At 47.5% G+C, this 21,536-nt stretch overlaps 1 protein-coding gene across 2 annotated transcripts in view; it reads left to right on the top strand.

The window, feature by feature from the left end:
* RAI14 (retinoic acid induced 14) overlaps positions 1-21,536 on the top strand; it is a 122,534-nt gene that overhangs the window by 8,050 nt on the left and 92,948 nt on the right. For both annotated transcript variants that reach the window (XM_070411851.1, XM_070411850.1), the window contains exon 2: positions 11,298-11,380. In XM_070411851.1, coding sequence (XP_070267952.1) covers positions 11,345-11,380 — 36 coding nt within the window. In that variant the 5' untranslated portion in view covers positions 11,298-11,344. The remainder of the gene's footprint in view (positions 1-11,297; positions 11,381-21,536) is intronic.

Below are 21,536 nucleotides of genomic sequence, written 5' to 3'. Positions count from 1 at the left end.
TGACTTTGCCTATAAGCATGTCGGTCTTAAGTGAAATAACATTGTTGATTAATCATTCCTTCTTTTGCATTTGGCAGAGTAAACCTTTAAAACTATACCTTTCATGATCATTAACGTGCAGTTAACCTAGATCTTATACTAGCTCTGAGTTTTATGGTTTATGATAGTAAGTGAATAGTAAAGATGGTAAAATACAATTTTATGCTTAATTTTATACTTGCCTTGCTGCTGTTCCTGCTAAATGGCGCTGTCATCCCAGTCTTAGAAGAAAAAATCTAAACTTTCACCGTCTCATAGAAATACAAGCAAGCCACAGAGGTCATTTTAGGTTTTCTAGTAGCCACAAAAAAGGGAGAAACAAATGAAATTAATTGTAATGATATGTTTTATTCTACCTAGCAGATCCAAAATCTTATCAACATGTACTTAATAGAAAACTTATCAGTGGTGTAGTTGACATTCTTTTTCCATAGTAAGTCTTTCAAATCACTGTGTATTTTCTACTTACAGTACTTGTCAATTTCTGCTGGTCACCGTTTGCATGTGGCTAATGGCTGGTCACCGTTCGCACGTGGCTAATGGCTGATGTATTGGACAGCATCAGTCTAAGTAACATGTCACCTTGTCAGTCTTGGAACCCCAGTACCTCCTGAAACCCAGAATGCCCTCAATAAATGCACATTTGATAAGTTTCCCTGTGTCTTTACTCAGTTATCAGGGATTTTGCTCACAGCTTTAAGCATTTCTTTAGAGAAATACTATAACTTCATCACAGACTGATTACATGGCATAATGGACATTTGTGGTTTTGGTTTACAGATCCGTATCTCTGCTTTTATACATGTAATCTACATGGACTTTTTCTTTTCTTTTTTTTTTTAACAAAGTGAAACTCGTTTTTGTAGGCAGGGGTTGTGTGTGGTCCACATGTCTGCGTGTCTCATAGTTGGTATTCAGAGCATATGAGTAATTAGAACAGGAGAGGTGTCTTATTTTTCCTCTTAAGCTGCCAGTTCTTGAGTAGCTGTGCTATCTTTACTCTGTAAACCCTCCTGGCATCAGGTGCCAGGTATGTGTGGGTGTGCGTGCGGAGTGGGAGGAGCATCGTAAATATTCCTGTTAATGAAACCTTCCCATCCTTCATGTTAATGTGCTTTGTTTCTGAGCCTGACACACAGGAAGTGGTCCCGGGCAGCAGCTCACAGGGGTTTGTCTCCCCTGGGCGGGCGGCTCTAGGCCCCCGTAGAGCACAGGCCTGGGCAGCCTGGGAAAAGATCTGAAGGGCTTTCCATTGGCACTGCCAGGGCGACGGCGTGTCAGATCCCGGCTGGCATAGCCCCGGGGGAGCCATGCCTTGTTGCCTGAGCCAGTGTTTAGGCTTCTCTTCCAGGTGTCTTGTTTAGAATAAATTGGGGTGAGTGACAGCGGGTTTGCATATCACATTTTCAGGGCTATTCAAGGATTAACTGCCCAGAGGATTATCCGTGGGCCTTGAGGCCTCCTGGTCCAGCTGAGCCCCAGCACCCCACCCCCAACCGTCTCTTTGTTCCCTCCTATCCTGAGGGTTTCCCTTTTTCATCCTTAGCCTTGGATCCTCCCGTAGCAGCTTCCTTGTCCCCCTCAGCTCTGTGGAGCCCAGTCCCCTGGGGAGCAGAGGTGGGACGGTCCACCCTGACCCTCTGTGGACCCAGCTGTTACAGTGGCTGTTTCTTTCGGGAGAGTTTGACAACAGTCTAACCGTCTTCATCTCGAGAATTGCAGTTGCATTCATTGTGGGCTGGTTCGTGCAGGAGAGGCAGAGGGAGCAGCATGGACCTTTCAGGGTGCAAATGGCCCAGAAGACCCCCAGGGGCTGGCCGGCCAGGGCTTCTGCACTGGCTGCAATGATAGAGGTGAATCGCGAATGGAGCGCTTTGGAGGTGGTGGGGACCAGGCATGAGGTCCGGGGCGGAATAGATCCAAGAGCAGCAAGGGGTCAAACAAATGAATGAAGAATAGGCCCTGCCTACCCTGCAGACTCAGAGGGCACTGTCGGTCTTCCTGTCCTGTTCATCCCAGGTGACAGGAACCCAGCGTGAACGAGCTAAGGGAGAAGGGGAGTGCCTTCGTTATGTGACCCCTCAGCCTGGGCTGCCCACAGCAGAGCCTGGAGTCGGCCTCCCCGTGCCCTCTCTCAAACCAGCCCTCTGCACGGGTTTGGCCAGCTGCCAGCCCCACATTTCCCAGTTTCTCCACCAGCAAGGAAGGCCTTTTCTTCCTCTTCCCCCTTTCTCCACCTCTTCCCCCTCCTCCCTTGTCCCCTTCCATTCTCCTCTCCCTCCCTCTCCCCCTTCTATCTCCCAGCTCCAAAAATCCCAGGGAGAGTCTCTGAATCGCCTCGCTGAGGACACATGCCCACCTCTCAGGGGACAGCTACAGTCAGATTATTGGAGTGGGGGTGGGGGAGGGAGGGTAGTTTTCTAACAGGAGGAGGTACAATTACCAGAAGGTGGCGGACACTGAGGACCAAACCAAACAGCCTGGGTCCCCCAGGGCATGCAGGCTGAGGTCAGACACGAATGGGGATGAGACCTGCCTCACAGCCAGCTAGCTGCCCCGCTCGGCGGGCTGGGGGGTGAGACACATGCTTGTATGTACACATGGTAACTGAGTGACATCCAAACACGGTAGGTAGGTAGTAGGTGGGGCAGCAGAAAGAATTTTTGTGTCCTCCATCCACTCCCTTGTGTTTCTAGGACATCAGAGTTCACAGAGTCTGTTTCAGTGGCTTCTCTCTTATTCTGAAAAGTGTTTGAGACACTGGGTGATTGGGTAAAGAGAGTCAGCAGGCCAAGCAGAACCACTGCGATCATGGCGAAGGACATCTGCAGCATTCCAGAAGGTGGGGAGTCCTAGTGATCCTCAGTAGGCGAATGGTTGGCAATCCAGTCTATCGTCGTACATGGATCCCAGCACCTCGCTCCAAAGATGTTTTTCATCACCTTAACAACGTGGCACGTGACCTCCTTTTCTCTGTCTGTAGTTGATCTTTAAAAAACAGCTTCCTTGAGGCATGATTTACATTCCAGAAATTCACCAATTTAAGTATACAGTTTAAAAATTTTTAGGGAATCTATAGAGTTATGTAATCACCCCCACAATCTTGTGTGTGTGTGTGTGTGTTTAGGGCTAACATACATACGTATACATACATATACATACATATGTATGTGCATGTGTGTGTGTGTGTATATATATATGTATATCTTTATTGTTGAAAGTATTACAGATAGTCCCCCTTTTTCTCGATTGACCCCTTCTAGACCACCTCACCCCTGCCCCCAATCTGGTTTTAAAACACTTCTCTCACCCCCCAAATTCCCTCGTGCCCATTTGCAATCTCTGTTACCATCCCCAGCCCTAGACAGCCCCTACCCTACTTCCTGTCTCTAATGTGCCTGGTCTACATGTGTCTCCCAGATGGAATCTACAGTGTGTGGTCTTTTGTGTGTGCCCTTCACTTAGCACAGTGGTTGGAGCTCCGTGCATGTTGCAGCATCTATTGGTGCTTCCTTCCTTTTTGGCGCTGGATGGCATTCCGCTGCATGGACATGCCACATTGCCTTTACCTAGTTGGCGGATCTTTCCGTAGTGACCACGGTGGTGCGGTTATGGATACTGCTGGCATATAAACATTCATGTACAAATGTTTGCATGGACATCATGTTTTCATTTCTCTTGGTAAGGTACGTAGGTGTGGCATTGCTGGGTTAGACGGTGAATTTCTGTGGAACTTCTTGGAAACGGCTGATATGCTTTCCTCGGTGACTTTTGCCTCCACGTTGTTTACTTCCACCAGTAATCTGTGAGGATGGGTTGGGCCTGTATTTCTAAAACGGATCGGTTCTCGTGGGTCTCAGGATAGTACGAGGGGAAACCCACGGAATGGCCTTGGAAGGAAGCAGCTGAGGCGCGGGCGCGGGCGCCTTGCCGATCGGGGTTGAGGGCAGGTGTCTGCAGGGCAGCTTCTCTTCTGCGGGGGTGAGCACTGCGGTGAGGTTAGATGGTGCTGTTGACATGGACATCAGAAAATGTGGAAACAGAAGGAACCTTTAGGGGCCGTCTTTAAAATAACCTCAGAGCGGCTCATCATGTGGCGTTTCTGAGGCCTGGGATGACTTTCATGTCCCAGAGGTAGCTTGTTTTGATTAAGCCTGGGCCTTGTGAAATGGGATGGATTTAGGGCAGGAGGTAACCTTAGGGCTCTGCTCCGGTAGGCTGATGGGAGCCTGTGAGCAGCACATTTGACAGATCAGATAGCAGCGTTGCCAGCGCCTGGGCTGGTTTTTCCATAGCGCTCGTGGCTCTCACTGCTTCACCGGCCAAGATCTGTCCTGGTGAATGGCAGGTCTTACTCTTTACAGAAGGACGTGTTTGTTTCTCAAGAGAACTGTCATCCCCTGGCTAATGGCAAGTTCTGAATCGAGGGAGGGAGGCTGATGTTCTCAAGGGAGTTTTACTACGTGATTATGATGATGCAATATCTGAATGACATTTGCAGCTTAAGAAGAATGTGGTCATTTCTTTGCCAAAAAAAAAAAAAAGAAAGAAAGAAAGATGGTTAGAGTGTTTTAGAAAGGATTCACTGCCAAAATGAAGCTGCTGCTTTTATCTCCCCCCGCCCCCCCCCCTTTACTTTTCTCTTCTCTATCATCTGGGAAATCTTTAACACACCTGCTCCTTAGTTAATGCATAAAAAAGATGACATCTGTGAAAGCACCCATCCCATCATTAATGCCCAGCAGAGTTTGCTCGTGTGTTTATTCATCCATCCATTCATTTATTCATGTGTATCTGGTTTGCTGAGTACGTAGCCTCCTAAGATGTAATCATAGAGCAGCTCTGTCTTATGTCCCACCATCTCTTTAAAATTTATTAAGTGAATTCTTTGCCTCTGAATAAAAGCTATGACTTTTCTGATTAGTCTTTAGTATAAAAAAATTCTATAGTCAATTTCAATTGCTAAATACTTTTTAGAGATTGAGGTAAAATTGATATATAATTATCTATTGATATGTCACGTATCTTGTTTCAGGTGTACTGCATAATGATTTGATATTTGTATATATTGCAAAGTGATCACCACAATGAGTCTTAGGTGACATCCCTCACCTCACATAGTTACAGCATTTTTTTCTTGTGATGAGAACTTTTAAGATCTACTCACTTAGTATTATGCTAAGTGAAATAAGCCAGTGAGAGAAAGACAAGTATCACATGATCTCACTCATATGTGGAATCTACTGAACGACATAGATCCAGAGACATAGAAGCCTGGAACAGATGGTCAAATCTCAGAGGGAAGGCAGGGAGTGGGTGGGCGGGAGGTGATCAACCAAAGAACTTATGTGCATATATGCATAACCCATGGACACAGACGTAGGGTGGTGGAGCCCTGGGGTGGGGGGCGGCAGGCGGGCTGGAAGTGGTCAATGGGAGAAAAAGGGGAACATATGTAATACTTTCAGTAATAAAGATAAAAAAAGAAGATCTCTCTTAGCAACTTTCAGATATGCAGCACAGTATTGTTAACTGCGGTCGCCAAGCTGTGCACGGCTTGTTTTATAGCTGGAGGTTTGTACCTTCTGACCCCTAGGGTTTCTGTTTGACGGTCCTTGCTCTCTGTTGACTCTCACATTCCATTATTCAGAGTGGTTGGCTCCCTTGGCTCAGCTCAGTGTGTGGGGGGAGGTGATGATGCATGAGGAGCCAAGCAGTGAGGGGGGGGGAGGGGAAGGAGGGCTGGCTGGAGGGAAAGGAGGGGCCACAGGGTAAGACTTCGTAGGCCCTATGAGTTGGGCTTTTATTTACTTATTTCTAACTCCTTTAGTGCTTTTGTATGTATGTGGTAAAACCTAATCATTATGTTGCATTTACTTAGGTCCAGTGCAGTTAACCCAGTGCACTTGGCAAAGACAGTCTTGCTGAGGTCAAAGGTGAGGTCTAAAGGCTATCCAGGGCCCCAACCCAATCTTCGTCTCACACGTTAATGCATGAAACATTTATTGATTGTATGCCAATGGCCAGCACCCTAGAGAAATGAAAGCAAAGTGAAATCCCAACCTGAAGACCCACCATTCCAGAGTACGCAAACAGAGGTGCATGTTTTCAGATTTGCTGAGCAAACTGCTGGCGAGGCTCCTGACCTCGCTTACACGCAGGGTCTAAAAAAGGGCCAGAGTGTGTGCAGGTTGCGGGAGGCTCTTTGGAGAGGACTGTGCAGTGATTCCCACCACTTCTACTCAACCTCCTGAGAGAAGCTTCTAGAGCAGTGGTTCTCAACCTTCCTAATGCCTCGACCCTTTAATACAGTTCCTCATGTTGTGGTGACCCCCAATTTCATTGTTACAAATTGAACATAATTAAAGCATCGTGATTAATCACAAAAACAATATGTAATGATATATGTGTTTTCCGATGGTCTTAGGCGACCCCTGTGAAAGGGTCGTTCAACCCCCAAAGGGGTCCCGACCCACAGGTTGAGAACCGCTGTTCTAGAGGATGGCTTAACAAGACTGGACAGGGGACTGGACAGGGGCCCTACCCTTGCCTGGACAGTCTGAGATGGGCAAGTCCCCTCTTGTGGGAGGGGAGTGATGAGACGCCCTTCCCCCTCAGTGTTTGCTTTACGGCTAGCGAGGCCCCCACCCTTCTCTGATTTTTTCCCAGCCTCCAAAGATTTCTACTTGTGGAATTTCTGTATTATCTGACAGCTAATTATTAGATAGTTTTGTATCATTTTCTTCTCAGACCCTTGGTTTCTATTCACATCCTCCCTAGTGCCTGCCCAGTGTTCCCATAACCTAAATGTCCGTATGTGTTTAAATGTTTTTCCATGCTTATATACAGGGGCATATTATCAGCCGTAAGAAAGATGAAACACTGCCATTTGTGACTCTGTGGCTGGATCTTTTTATGCATTAACTAGGGAGCCTGTGTGGGGCGCACGTGAGTGTCCTGGTGTTGCTGAGGACTCCGGAGAAGTGCTCCCAATCCCAGGGTGGAAGGATGAGCTAGTGAGAGGACGTTGGCATTGCCTCTGCTCCCCCAGTGCTGTGTGGTCACAGGGACTTCACTGCCCTTGACTCCTTTCAGATGGATGCTAACAGATGCTTGTGATTCAGGAAAATGCAGAGCTACCATTTGCCTTTGCCAGTTGGTACTGGTCCCTCGTAGCCATGGGGAACCAGCTAGTTGCTTGGAGGGCTCCCCTCCCAACTCCCCGTCCCCAAATATTGTGAAAGAGTCGAGCAAAGTCGATGCTCGAAGATGTTGATCTATCATATCTATCTGTACAATGTCTCTACGTTATTTTTTAATGAAGTGTCAGTTATAGGTACAGTTGTGTCTAGGACAGTGGGTCCCCCAATCTAGCTGAGCATCCAAATCACCGAGGAGTTAAAACAAAAATTACAGATTCCTGAGCCTCACCTCAGATGACAGGATCAGAATACCTGGCTGGGCCCCCAGAGAACCCTCAGTGCTGACATAATTGGCAGCCTGGCCTTAAAAATAATCCTTGGGTCATATGGGGGGCGGGGGGGTATGCGTATGGGGCAGACATAGTCTGAAGATGCAAGAGGAATTCTCTTCCTAACCACTTCAATCAGGGGTGCGTTGTGGTATAGAAATAGCGAAAGGAAGAAATACTAGGAGGAACCACATACTAGTGGGAAGGGCATTATTGTTCATCTTTGTTCCTTTAAAGTTTCTTTCAATCAGTGCGGAGGTTTCTAACCTGGAATTTTCCTAGCTGTAAGGAAGGTAATGGAGATTATTAAACTACTAGAGAAAAACAGCTTTTTTTTTTGAGATATAATTTACATCCTATTCAAGTCACCTACTTGACGTGTACAATTAAATGGTTTTGGTATGATCACAGGTAGTGCAGCCCTCCTCACCCCGAAAGGAAACCCCATATCCATTATAAGTTACTTGTAATACTCAACGAACTCTAACTTATTAGTTTATAATAAAGCTCAATAGGCTAATAGCAAGGTTTTTTTTTATTCAGGCTAGACTTACATCAGATAAGGGTAGTTCATGTTAAGCTTTGATGGTGAGCTACATTATTTTTAAAGGAAAAATGGATTATAAGTAACGCCTGTTTGTGGAACCCAGTCTCTCAGATGAGAAGGCACCCAGGCTTGCACCTCTGCACTGCTCCATCCTGGTGGGCGCAAGCACGGCTGACGCAGTGTCACCTGATGACTGGTGACCAACGATGGAAGCCATGTTTCAGTGACTTATTTTGGCCCGAGCAGGAAGTAAACTGTCTAATATTCCTGCTCAGTGGGTGGAAGTGCTTTATTCTGCTTGAAATGGAAGAATTTAGTTCAACTTTGCCCACATAAGTGTAACGCATCATCCTCTTTTTGTACTGTCCAGACTAGGCTGCTGAGCAGTTTCTTCAACGTCACCGCATCTCTTGTGAATGAAGCATCTTGATTAAGTGACATGTCCAAGGACTGCTAGTAATGGAGCCTTGCTGACAAAGTAATGGAGGTCCCCTTACTCACGATAGCTGGTAGCCCAGTTCGGGCTTTGGAAGTTTGGATTTGGGAATGGGAGCTGTGAGATTCCAACTGACCCAGCGAAGGCGAGGAAGCCTGATTTACTTGTAGGTCCTCTTGGGGAAGAGGAGATGCTGAGGCAGAGGGAGCCCAGCCTCTTTTCAGGGGCAGGTTACTTCCCTCTGGTCATGGCTCCCATGTGTTAGAGTCTTTTACAAATACCAGGAAAGCAGTGATCTATTCCTAACTTCAGTTACCCCCAGCGACCATTCTTGAAGTTACTCTCCTGTAGGTTCCCCTTGACCCCTGTCTCTGTCATCCTGAAGTTCTGCCCATGGACCACCCAGCTGTCTCACACCCAGAGCCATGATTCCAGGAAGACAACCATTTCACAAAGAATCCCTTCCCCTGGGAATTTTGGGAATTAGTTGCTTTGTTTATTTAAGTTTCTTCAAATAAGAGTTTACATACTTCTCACTGGCATGCTTTAATAAAAAATGAAGCCAAAGACAAGCACACACATACAAAACTAGTACAACACCTATGAAAACCCACCATGACCTCAAACAGAAGTCTTCCCCGCCGTGACTGAAGGGGTGCTGCGGGTGGTTCTGCCTTGGTGGGCTACACAGTTTGTGGATTATCCAAGCCGTGGCCTCTCTTCTCTCCCTCTCCTGTTGCATGGATTTGGCCTCTTTCTTTGGTTATTAGCACTTCGCCCAGAGGGTGGAAGAACTTGAACTCCAAGGATGATTTCCATTCTCTAGCTGTAGTGGGTGGAGGACCATGAGCCAATGGCAGCTTGGGACTATCCCATTATCATTACTTCCACTTGTATTCATCCAAAGGTGGTTAGTTTTGGCAGGAAAGGGGGCTGTTTATAAATCAGTGCGATTCAGACAAGTGTGTTCCCTACCTCAATCGTAGGTTCTCAAACGCCAGTGCGCAAAAGATTGAACCAAGTAAATTCCTGGGCCCTGCTCCCTAAGATTCAGTTTCCATAGGGTGTGGACTAGGGTTTTGCATTCAGCCAATTGTCCCCAGGGCCTTCTGATTCAGATTAATTAGGGGCCAACCTTGAGAAACACGGTCCCCGAATTTGCACTTTGCTATTCACATACCAGCCTTGCCTTCTCTGTGGTTACGTACTTGGCAATCACCAGGGTGTAATTACAGCGTGTACAGTTCCCAAGGCAACGTGCATTTTGTCACTTCTACCTACCAAGCTGGGTAGATGGAAAAGGGACCACAGGGAGGCTGAGTAACGGTGTGACCTCCAGATGAGTGTCACTGCGTGCTCTGTGATGACTGGGTTCACACCACTCATCCACGGACCCCGCTGAATGGCCGCAGCAGCAATGAGAGTGAACACATTGGCAGCCAGCGAGGCGGACACAAGGAGGGATGAGCACAGCCATTCAGCTGCTTGCATCCCCCCCTCCCCCCGCCTTTGTCTCCGCAGAGCAGTCTGGTCCAGCATGATCAGGACGGTGGAGGAACAAGAGACAACCTTGCGAAGTTTTAGAGACACGATGGCAGCTGTAGTCAGCATTCGACCACCTTTCCTTAGTTCTCAAATGGATGGTGCTGGGGAGGTTCACCTGCTCTCACTGGTGGACAGTTGAGGCTTGAAGTGCCATTCATAGAGCGCTTACGGCCGCATTGATGGGAACCTGTGCACAGATTTCCTTGCCTTTTTTACCTAAACGCAAAGGTTCCACACGTGCATTTTCCACGTTTAACAAAGCCCAGACCATATTTTAACGCAGGGTTCTGCTTCTCGGTGTTAGTTTTAAAGTGAGAGGGCGGTGGGAAAAGCGTCCAACGAGCAGACTTGGGGTCTGGCCCTGAGCTCTAGCACAAGCGGGCGCTGCGGCTGCGGCAAGTGTCCTGCCTTCTCCGAGGCTCTGCTTCTGGAGAACGAGGGGCTCAGACCCCATCCATGGTCTTAACTTTTGAAGGGTGACAACCCCCCTGCAGAGTCTTAGATGAAAACTGTTTTCTTCCCTGAAAAAAAGTACACACATACTTAAGAAAGTTACACTCACTTTCCAGGGGCCACAGACCCCTCTGAAATAAGGGGATTTTTAAGACCTTTTCAGCTCCACCTGGGAATGGCTGGGTCCCACAAGGCCCTGGGGAGTCTTTTTCGTTGTTTCAAGTGGCCTCCTGAGGGGCGAGGTATTTGCTGAGGGAGGTTTTGTTGTTCCTGGCATTTTTTGCTGGCTGTCCCTCGAGGGGGGAAACCACACTGAGGAAAATAAACAGGGAATGTGTGGCATCTGGGGTATGAACCACTGCGTCCTTATCAGTCTGCACTGTGGTGACCCCACGAAAGGCCGTGGATGGTGTAGTGATCACACGGAGGGTGTGGAGGAATGAGTCCAGCCTACAGACACTGTGTGTTGAACAGTGTCAGCCGAGTAGTTAAAGTTGTTCTCCTCTTAATGTTTGGGAAGTTGGGTAGCATGTCAAGATTTGGTTCACTTGAAAATGTCAGAAGGTTCCAGGGTGTAAGTAGTCTGTCATGGGTGGAAACATGTCCTTCCCCACGTGTTAGCTCTGACTGCCTTCCTAACTCAGCCCCAAGCTCCTGCGCATGGTGCAAAGTTGTAGTTCCCCCCGGAGGGAGTATCCCTTTAGGAGGGAGTATCCCTTCAAGAGGGAGTATCCCCTCAGGAGGGAGTGCCTGTGGGGTGATTTGGAAACCTCGATCCTTGAGCTCTTTCTTTCTCTCTTTCATAGGTGTTGAGCAGTCTCCCCTAGAGCTTTGGAAGCTGAATGGACTGAACATGAAGAGCTTGAAAGCCAAGTTTAGAAAGAGCGACGTAAGTACACGGTGGCGCATGCTCTGGAGGGGCCCGGAGGTCAGAAACAGCCTCCATTCCTACTGCTAAGGCGCTGGGCCGGGCAGCCACAGCCGGTGTCTCTGGGCCCAGCTCAGGTGGCTCTCGGGAATGGCCAGCTCTGGGTTCCTTGCTGTGTGTGGATAGCTTTCCAAAATGACATTTTTAAATTCCTGGGGTCTGGGTCCAGTAGAGAAAGGAACGAATTGCACATCTTAAGGAAAGAAATCAGTAAAAACCTCAGCATTTCTAAAGTCCCCCAAATCCGATTTTCAGAGGAAGCTAGTCTTAGAAGGGTGGTTAAAGAATTACGTCTTAGCATGGTTCGTGTTGAGCCTTAGGAAACTCTTCTGAACTTCCTGTTAGGGCTTTTATGGTAAAAACAATATCTAGTGCTGCTTCACCTTCACTCCCCCTGAATTCCTGGGCTTCTTACTCATTTGTTATTCATCATAAAAGGCTTTGGATTGGAGGAACCGGCTGTGATGTCAGCGTTGTGAAACACAGCCTCCCAGAGGAGAAAATGGGGAAATATAGCATAGCAGCGGGATTATACACAATGCTATCTTAAAAGGTTGCCTCATAAGCCCTGCTGAAATCCCAGCTTGGTATTAGCCGCATTCCAGATGCTTCCAGCAGAATTTGTTGAGCAGGAGGAATTCATGGAAGGGTTTTGATGGAATTCTAGCTACATCATTTTCGTAATGGGCTTGCTTGACTGTCCTTTAACATTAGGTAATTAGGGGTGAACCTGGATTTTATTGCTTTTTGTGAATTCTATGACAGCTGGGCCCAACCACACTTTCTTGCAATAAGTAGAGGCTGCGACTGTTATGGCTAACACACACACGCACACACACGTCCTTCCTTTTGGCTGAAGCTTATCTCCTGAGGTTGCATCGTGACATTAACTTACTGCCCTGATAAGACCCAAACCAGAGGAGACGCTTGCAGGATGATTGCAGACTCTTATCTTGCCTGAAGGAAGTCAGACCAGAAAGGTTTCTCAGGGAGAAGTTGGCCTCATCTTCTTGTTCTTCAGGTAAGCTGACCGGCACTCAGAATGTGAGTGACTGGGGCAGAGGCAGCCAGCCAGCCTTTGGCCAGGGACAGCCTCGGTCATTGACTTCCTCAGGCACCTCCCCCCTCCCCGCCCCCCCCCCCCCCCCCGAGAAACTCCCTCAGCCCCCTCCTCTGCTGGCCATACAACCCTGGAGCCTATAGATCGCATTTTCTGCTCGGAAGGAAAAGGTACTTAAATGGAAAATGCTGCCCAGTTGAGCGAATATGGATTTGAAAACTGTGTGGCCAGGTTAGCAAATGTCTTTTCGGTTCAGGGAGAGTCGGGGCGGGGCGTGGGGGGGAGCTCCCATATATACCGGCTGAGAGTGCTTGAGCGAAATTGAATTGGTCTGGAGTTCCATGCTACCCGGACAGGGGCAGGGGGAAACGGGAGACACATACACTTTGGGTTTAAACAATTAAAACCTGCGGCAATAGGGAGGGTGTTGCTGGAGTCTAGTTTTTAAATGAAAACAGAACTATTTCCATGATAACGTGAAATCACGGTAGTAATACTGTTAAAAGCTTCTGGGATTTGGCAGCAGAAGCGTTGTGCACTTGGCCGTGCGCGCTGAGAGGAAATGTGAGTGCAGCGAGCTTCGGGGAGGGAGAGAGGAAATTGGTATGATGGGGCCAGAAAATAGCCAGGGGCTCCCCAAATGCACCCCAAATTGCTTCCCAGAGCCACGCGACTGTGCAGCCAAAGGCAGGGGATACAAACAAGAAAGAAAGCCCTTGTAGACTCCAGTTTGTTCCTGAGCCATGTGACCGTAGTCACTAACCATTAGAGTGTTCGCTGAACGGCGGGTGCTCTGCCTGGCTCTTATGGGAACTCATTTAACCTTGCCGTGACCTTGCGTGGTAGGCATTCTTGTTAGGCGCACTTTACAGATGAAGAAGCTGAGGCCCAGGGAGGCACAGGAACTGGTCTGGCTTCTTAGAGTTTTATGTCATACAACCAACCAGTTTTTTGTGCCAAAGGAGCGGCTTCCAGAGCCCAGGTTCCCTGAAGGAACAGACCTGGCAGGAGACTTGATTTTACGAAACAGGACAATCCAGGCAGTCGTTTGGGAAAGCGACTCTGGGCCTCGCTGTGTGGCCTTGGGCAAGTCTCTTACCTTCACTGAACCTCAAGTTCCTCCTCTGAAAAGTAGAGAAAATCTCAGCCTGAAAAAGCTGTTGTCATGAAACAACAGCTTTTTCAGGCTGATATTTTCTCAAAAAAAAAAAGGTTGTTGTGAAGGTTAAATGTTCTCGTGTAAGTAAAACACACATCTTAGGACCTGGCAGTCAGGAGATGCTCGGTGAATATTTATCCTTTTCTTTTAACACTCCGGTGTGGGGTGAATTTCCCGCCAAAATATAAGATGGCGCGGGCAATTATTTAGGTTTCCCGCGCAAAATCAGGGATTTTTATGATACCTATTACCCCAATGGGTATGAAACGGTTCGCATACGCAGGTAGGTATCTTTGTGAACGGCAAACAAACAAATATTTGGTAATACGCAGTTACAATCGGCCCGAGTTTACACGTTTCCCGCACTCCACCGCAAATCTATATGAACCGAGTTAAGACGGCTCCCGCGGAGTACGCGCAATTCACGCGAGCCGACTTAACTCGTTTCCCCCACTCCAAGTGTTAATCAGAAACCCGTGATAAAAAGGGGGATCGGGAAAGTATCTAAGGTCTGGGGGATCGAATAATCAGGTACCAGTTGCTGCCCCTGAAGATCCGGGAAACAGCTGCGGGTGGGCCGGGGAGGGAGGCTTGCTTTTCGATGGGTGCCTGTCGGTCTGACTTTTTTGTGTATGTATATGCACATACATGGAATCACTTGTTACAAGAAAAGTAAACGTTAAACAGTTTATGTTCAGTTAAATGAGCCCAGTGATAATCTTCTTTACCTGGAGTGAGTGGTCTCTCTCAAAGCATGAACCCAAACCATCAACCATCAAACTTTCCGTGTGAGGCTGAGCGGAGCAGCTGGGAGAAAGGGTTCTTTGTGTTTCGGGGGGCGGGGGGGGGGGGCAGGTAGGAAGAAGGGACAGCAGCTCCTGTTCGTGCTTTCAGAAAGAAGGCAGGTGACCCACTGCTGTGATCGCGTTTCAGCCCGCCTGTGCCTGGCGGTCGCAGCCTGGCCAGCTCGTGGCCGCCAGAGCAAAACCCAGGAGTGAAGAAGGACACACGTGGCCCCGAGGAGCCCCGTGGGTGGGCTTCAGGTCCCTCTGCCACTCCAGGCCCATCGTGCGGGAGCAATGTCATCCCAGTGAGCTTTCTGGAACAGTTGATTCAGATGACCACCGCCTGAAGGGCAGGTTTATGGGAGTGTGACAGGGGAATGAACCTGAGCCTGTGGACTGTGGTTACATAATGTCATGGTCTAGTTCAGCGGTTCCCAACCTGTGGGTCGAGACCCCTTTGGGGGTCGAATGACCCTTTCACAGGGGTCGCCTAAGACCATCGGAAAACACATATATAATTACATATTGTTTTTGTGATTAATCACTATGCTTTAATTATGTTCAATTTGTAACAATGAAATTGGGGGTCACCAGAACATGTGGAACTGTATTAAAGGGTCGCGGCATTAGGAAGGTTGAGAACCACTGGTCTAGTTGCTTTAATCCCTGATCATATTTGGGAGCCTGCAGAGAACCCCCCAAAGAGAAGTATGGAGCTGCACACGGGTCCTTCTCCCGTGGATGGCATTTTCCAGGTCTCCTCTATGACTTTATTCTGGACATCCTTAAACGTGGGTTAGATACTAGAGAGAATGCGGGAGAAGTGTAAAGTATGGTTCTTGTCTTGAAGAAGCTCATAAAGGGAGGTGGGAGGAGGAAAAGTACATGGAAGAAATAACTAAGGCAGAGTTCAAATTGTGTAGAATATAGGTTTTAAAGGGACCGTCCGGATGGTAGAAGCCAGTTGTTAAATTGTGGGGTCTCGGTGGTCAGTGCTGTGGGATTTCAGAGAATCACTGGGGACAGGAGAGCTTTCCGAGGAGGCTTCTTCCATGTAGAGGACGGGCAGGATTTGGAAGGGTGAGTGGGAGAGGAAGGGAGCGGAGTGCATGGAGCCAGCCATGCAGCACCGCGGCGACCGCCTTCACTTTCTGCCCTTGACGTTGTCATACTTCAGGAGCCCAGGAGCGTGCCCAGGGCATGGCTCTGAGTCTTTTAATAAGAACACGATGAATATTTCATTCTCGTTTTAAGAAGGGGTGTACTTGACTCTGATGCTTATAAAATGAGCACAGAGATCTAAATCATCATTATTTATATCTCTTATGGCTACAGTTTGAAAGTGAGTTCTTTACCTCTTTAAATATCTGCAGCAACTAGTACGTGGTTCCGCATGGAAAAATGAGCTGTCAGCATGAGCCAGCAGGCCAAGAAGGCTGGGATTTCCCTTTGCTAATAAAACGCTCAGGCTTCTGGAATTTCTTGGTAAATGCCAATTTTTGGTGCCGTGAGTGAAATGGGTGGAGGTTGAGGCATGGGAAATGGGGTGGGAAGATCTTTGTCACAAATCTTGAGCTATGCCTCTCAGACACGACCGAGGCCTTCAGACTTTGCGGGTGTGCGTTTAATTGGATGAAAGATTTGTTCCCAGTTATGTTTTCCATCGTAATAGGGAAGCACCGGACATTCCTTTAACAACAACAACAACAAAAATCAAAGCAGCCAGTTAAAAATGGCTGGCTCCTGAGAGATGCAATTGATGGTACTCTTTACGCAGCAGTCATTAACCGGTGCAGCCTCCAGCCAAGACGTGCACACAGCCCTGGATCCCGAGGGACCAGACACATCCTGCTCAGACAGGCGCGTCAGTTCCTGGCCTGTTGGGAGAGCAACTCTCATGAAGGTCAATAATCGACATCTCTGCCAACGTATTTTTTTCTAGAAGACTTAGTCCTTTCTAATAAGTTCTTACACGTGCCCAAGCCTCCCTCCCCCACCCCACACACGCAGGAAGACGGGAGGGTTGAAAATCCAAGTGTGCCCGTTGACAGAGGAGCCCGTACCCATTCTCTTGTAAAGCTCAGACCTGATTTCAAGCTGCATCAGGGGTGACCTTATTGGGTAGAGGCATGAGGCTCAGCTTCTGGGGAGCCATTCGGCCAGGTCTGTGTCACGCCGCATACTTTCCGGGGCTCGTCAGCCCTTCTTCCGTGGGGAATGTGTTTGCTGCCTGACTTCACCTTATGTAGCTGCTTAGGGCTGCCGGAAATGTAAGCCTCGCTGCTCAAACAGCAGGAATGTGTTGTCTCACGGCTCTGGCGGCTAGAAGTTTGGGGCCGAGGTGTTGGCAGGGTTGGTTCTTGGCAAGGCTTTGAGGGTGAATCTGTCCCAGCCTTGCCCAGCTTCTGGTGGTTGGCTGGCAATCCTGTCTTCAAATTTCCCCTTTTCCAAAGGGCACCAGCCCTACTGGATTAGGCCCCCCTCTGTCGACCTCATTTTAACTCGGTCACTTCCATAGAGACCCCATCTCCACGTCAGGTCGTATTCTGAGGTATGCAAGACTTCAGGTTTTGTCTGGGCTAGGGGCATAATTCAACCCCAAACATACCTCCATGCCTTCGTCCTAGAGCAGGTTCTCCGAAGCTCTGGCACCCCCCACCGAGCATGCACACCGATGGACTTCAGCTCCCTGGGGCTGTCTTCAGTGTCTGCTAGAGAGAGACCAGAATACCCCAGATTTTCAGTGGGTGACCCTGACATAGCAAGAGTGAGCACACATTGACCGCTGACCTACTACCCCAGAAATAAGAAGAGCTCTCACCGGTTGAATGTTTACTATGTGCCAGACACTGCACCGAGCCTTGGTGTGCTATCATGTGATGTTTACAAAACTCAACCCAGTAGAGAGTATTGTTATCATAGCAGTTCTAGAGGAAGACATTAAAGTCCAAGGGAAGGGAAGTCATTTGGCCAGTCACACATTTGATAAATGGCAGCGAGATCGGAACCCAGGACTTTCCTTGACCCCAGCCTCCACTTGCTTACCACACACACACCTGCTGACACAGGGCACCCGCATTCCTGAATCCAAAGCTTCAAACGGAATCAAATGAATTCTGCCCTATCATCCTCAGTGTGGAGACCCAAGCAATGGTTTTACATCATGGGGAGTGCTATCCGAGTGGCCATGCTCACCAATATCGCTGTCCTTCCCTGTTGCAGGGGCAGGGCTGGGAAACTCGGGCTGTTTGTTTCCTGGAAGGTAAACACACTTCAGACTTAAGTAAGAGAGAGCAAACGCTACTTCTGCTCTTCCACCTGAGCTCCTAAAACCTCTGTTTCTGGATGGAGCTCACTGGGTCACAGCTTCTTTCTAGTTACCCTAGACCCGTGGTCGTCAAACTGCGGCTCGAGAGCCACATGCGGCTCTTTGGCCCCTTGAGTGTGGCTCTTCTTAAGCCTTAGGGGTACCCTAATTAAGTTAATAACAATGTACCTACCTATATAGTTTAAGTTTAAAAAATTTGGCTCTCAAAAGAAATTTCAGTCCTTGTACTGTTGATATTTGGCTCTGTTAACTAATGAGTTTGCCGACCACTGCCCTAGACCCTCATTCCAGGAATTCTTGGTTAAACCTGATTCCATCCCAGCGGCAGCGGAGGCCAATGTGAAACTCGGAATCTGGCACCTAAACGAGGGAAATCTGATCATCTGCACGGCAGTGAATCATTTAGGTTATTACCTCTTATCTCTCCCCCTGAATTAATTACCTCCTAATCATTTCAAACTGTTGCTGACCTTGGTGTTTTTTGTTTTGACAAATTCTTGTATGTAACTTCTCCTAGGGAGCGAAATAGAAATCGCTTCTGAGTTTACTCTGTGGAGATTTTCAGCTGGGTTTCTACTCAAAGATCTTTGCTATAGAAAGGCCAGCTCTGTCTGTGAAGATGGCAGTAGTGACTAGCTTTGACTTTGCTTGTGTTTGAATCCCTACCTCCTTTTAAACAAGGAAAGTCAGCATATTTTGATCAACTTGATTGTTCAGTTATTAGTTTTATCACATTGAAGAAATTATTTTCACTTCTTGGGAAGCACTGCCTGGGAGGATTTTATTTTTCATTTTCTCACGAGGGCAAATGATCTGATGGTCTTTACTCCCTCCTTCCCCCTGGGCTGTCCAGTGGGCTAGCTGGTCGGGAAGCATAGAGATTTAAAATGTGGGAAGAGTAGAAGGATAGAAGAAAAGGCTGAGGGTCCACATCTCCTTGGGTGGGTGTATTTGGTGATGCATTTCCCAGCACTGAGACTGTTGCTATGGCAGTTATTTCAAACTTGGCTACATTTGTGGAGGGTTTTTTTCATGGTAGTCGGTGGGACCTCATGAAGCCGCCCATTCTTTGAAGGGGTGTTTCATAACTGAGCAGCCGCACGCTCCTCCTGTGAGGTCCCAGTGGGCATATTTATGGAGATACAGGATAAGCTATTATAACAAGACACCTGAAATCAAATAAGATAGCAGTTGTTTTCTTCTCAAGTAAAAGTTTCAAGCATGTGAGGGCCAGCGGGACAGCATTCTCCGTAGATTCGTCCCGGACCAGGTCCCTCTGCGATGCCCTTCTGCTGCCCTCCAGAGCCGCACTGGGCATTGCTGTGGCCAGTCACCCCCTGTGGCCTTGAAGCATTGAAATGTGGCGAGTCCAAATGGAGAGGTTCTATAGGAATAAAATACACACCAGTTTTCAAAGATTTAGCCTCCCCTGCAAAAGAGTAAGACATCTTAATAATTTTTTTATAATTACACATTGCAGTATTCATATTCTGGACATGTTGGGTTAAATTAATATATTAAAGTTAACTTCATCTGTTCCTTTTAATTTTTTAAATTAAAACTTCAAAACCTTGCATTAAAATTCTTTTGGACAGTGCTGGTCTAGGGTGTTCTTCATGGAACTGACTGGAACTTGGGCACATGCCCCTGCCTAGCTGCAAGGGAGTCAGGAAAACATTTTCTCTACCTGGCAGCCATGAAACCAGGTAAACCTCCAGGGGAAGGAGGGATAGATACTGAAGATAAGCTCAGTGTTAGGGGTTGAATTGCCAGCCTCCCCTCAAAAGACATACTGAAGTCCTAACTTCTTTGTACCTTTGAATGTGACCTTATTTAGAAGTAGGGTCTTTACAAAGGAAATCAAGTTAAAATGAGGTCATTAAGATGGGCTCTAATCCAATATGACCTGTGTCCTTATAAAAGGTGGAAATTTGGACACAGACACACATGCACTGAGGGGAAACTATGTGAAGAGTCGGGGAGAATGTAGCAGAAGATGAAGGCAGAGCTCTGGGTGATGTAGCTGTAAGCCAAGGAACACCCAGCAGGGCCAGCAAACCACCAGAAGCTGGGAAAAGGGCACGGAGCAGACGCTTCCTCACAGCCCTCAGAGGGAACCAGCCCGTTTGACACCTTGATCTTGGACATCCAGCTGCCAGAGCGGGGAGACAATCCATTTTTGTTGTTTAACCCACCCATTTGGTGGCACTTTATCGTGACAGCCTCAGGAAACGAATACATTTAGCTACTGGCAGTTTCCACAATGAGTCTCATCTGGGAGTTGGAGGACCAAGACGTGCCAAGTGCTGTTGGTTGTATTACTTGGACCCCAGAAGTGAATATTGGCCCCGTTCCCCATTGTCTTGTTGGCAGATGCCCATTGCAGCATGCTGATTAGGGTGAAGTTAAAGGCCTTTTCCGGGTTCAAAATGGAAGCTGCTCCTGCGTGTCACCAGCTGGTGACATTAGGTTATCCTGAGCCTTTTCCTGTTCCTCCAGGAATAGGTTAGGTGACCTGGTTTGATAGGATGTGGCATTAACACCATTTGCATTTGTCGTTTGGGGATTGCTCACATGAGTAGGGACTGTGGTGACCTGATCCCACACCTTCATACCATGGCTGGGGCTGATATCAGCCTTGGAAGGATACATTACAGACTTAGTTATAGGTTACATTGGGTGTGTGTGTGTGGGGGGGGGGGGGGGCGGTGTTCAGTCAACACACAGCTTATGAAATTGTGAAATATGAAGATTCCTAATTATATTGACTTTATTTGAAGATAATGTGTTAGTTTGACACTAAAATTGTGGGGCTTAGAATTCTCAGCAAAACATTAGATTTGTTGCAAAAAAAACACCAAAACCCACACCTTCAAATAGTGGCATTTCCATTTCCCAGACATGTTGCTTTATTTCTGTAACCTACGATGGCATTGTTTTCTCTGTAGCCACGTTCCCTCTTGATTCATGCTGGGTTCATCCTTGGTTCTTTTCTACTGATGCTGGCGGGGCCCTGCCTTTCTCTGTGTGCTTGTGCTGTTGGATATTTGAACCCAAATGCAGGGCGCTGTCTTGGTTAGCTTTTATTTTACTGGTTAAATGTGTTACATTTATTTTTGTTCGGTAAATAGTATATTGCTCTGGTTTTTGCATCATTTTACATTCTGACTCTTAATCACATTGAGTCATCCACAAACTTGGTAGCCATCCCTATCTAATCCAACTCATTAATGAGTACATTGAACAGCTTTGCCTTCAGATAGTTATTATTTTGTAGTATAGTTATTATGTACGTATTATGTGGATGACATTGTCGTATATTTTATACAGATATATGCCATATAATTATTTGTATCCTCCCAAATGGGCAGCGCTTCAATCCTCATTCCTTGGGGTCTGGTTCTAGCTCATCAGTTATACTGTTTCTCAGCTTTGTTTTCTAGCTTGTCCCAGTTCTATCTCTTCTCACCTCTGTGATGTTGGGCAGGTTACATAACCTCTCTCATTTTTGGTTTTCTTATCTGTAAACCAGGGTGGGGCCAGCCCTCTCTCACAGCGTCATCATAAGACTAGGGTTAAATCTGGCACACAGTGAATTCTCCATACATGGCAGCTAAGGATACCTGTTACCCCGATGGCTTGCACGATGCCTGGCAATAGTAGGTTTTCAGTAGCGTGTGATGAATGAATGGTCTCAAAAAGTTTACTGTGTAGTTGAGACACTGTGATTAACATGCGTGAAACAATTAAAGCAATACAGGGCTTGTGTCATTCCAAACAAAGTC

The sequence above is a fragment of the Myotis yumanensis genome, unplaced genomic scaffold (assembly GCF_028538775.1).
Source record: "Myotis yumanensis isolate MYYU_CA2020_CCGP unplaced genomic scaffold, mMyoYum1.0.hap1 SCAF_4, whole genome shotgun sequence".
NCBI classification, from domain to species: domain Eukaryota; kingdom Metazoa; phylum Chordata; class Mammalia; order Chiroptera; family Vespertilionidae; genus Myotis; species Myotis yumanensis.
This window is presented reverse-complemented; position numbering and strand designations above follow the sequence as displayed.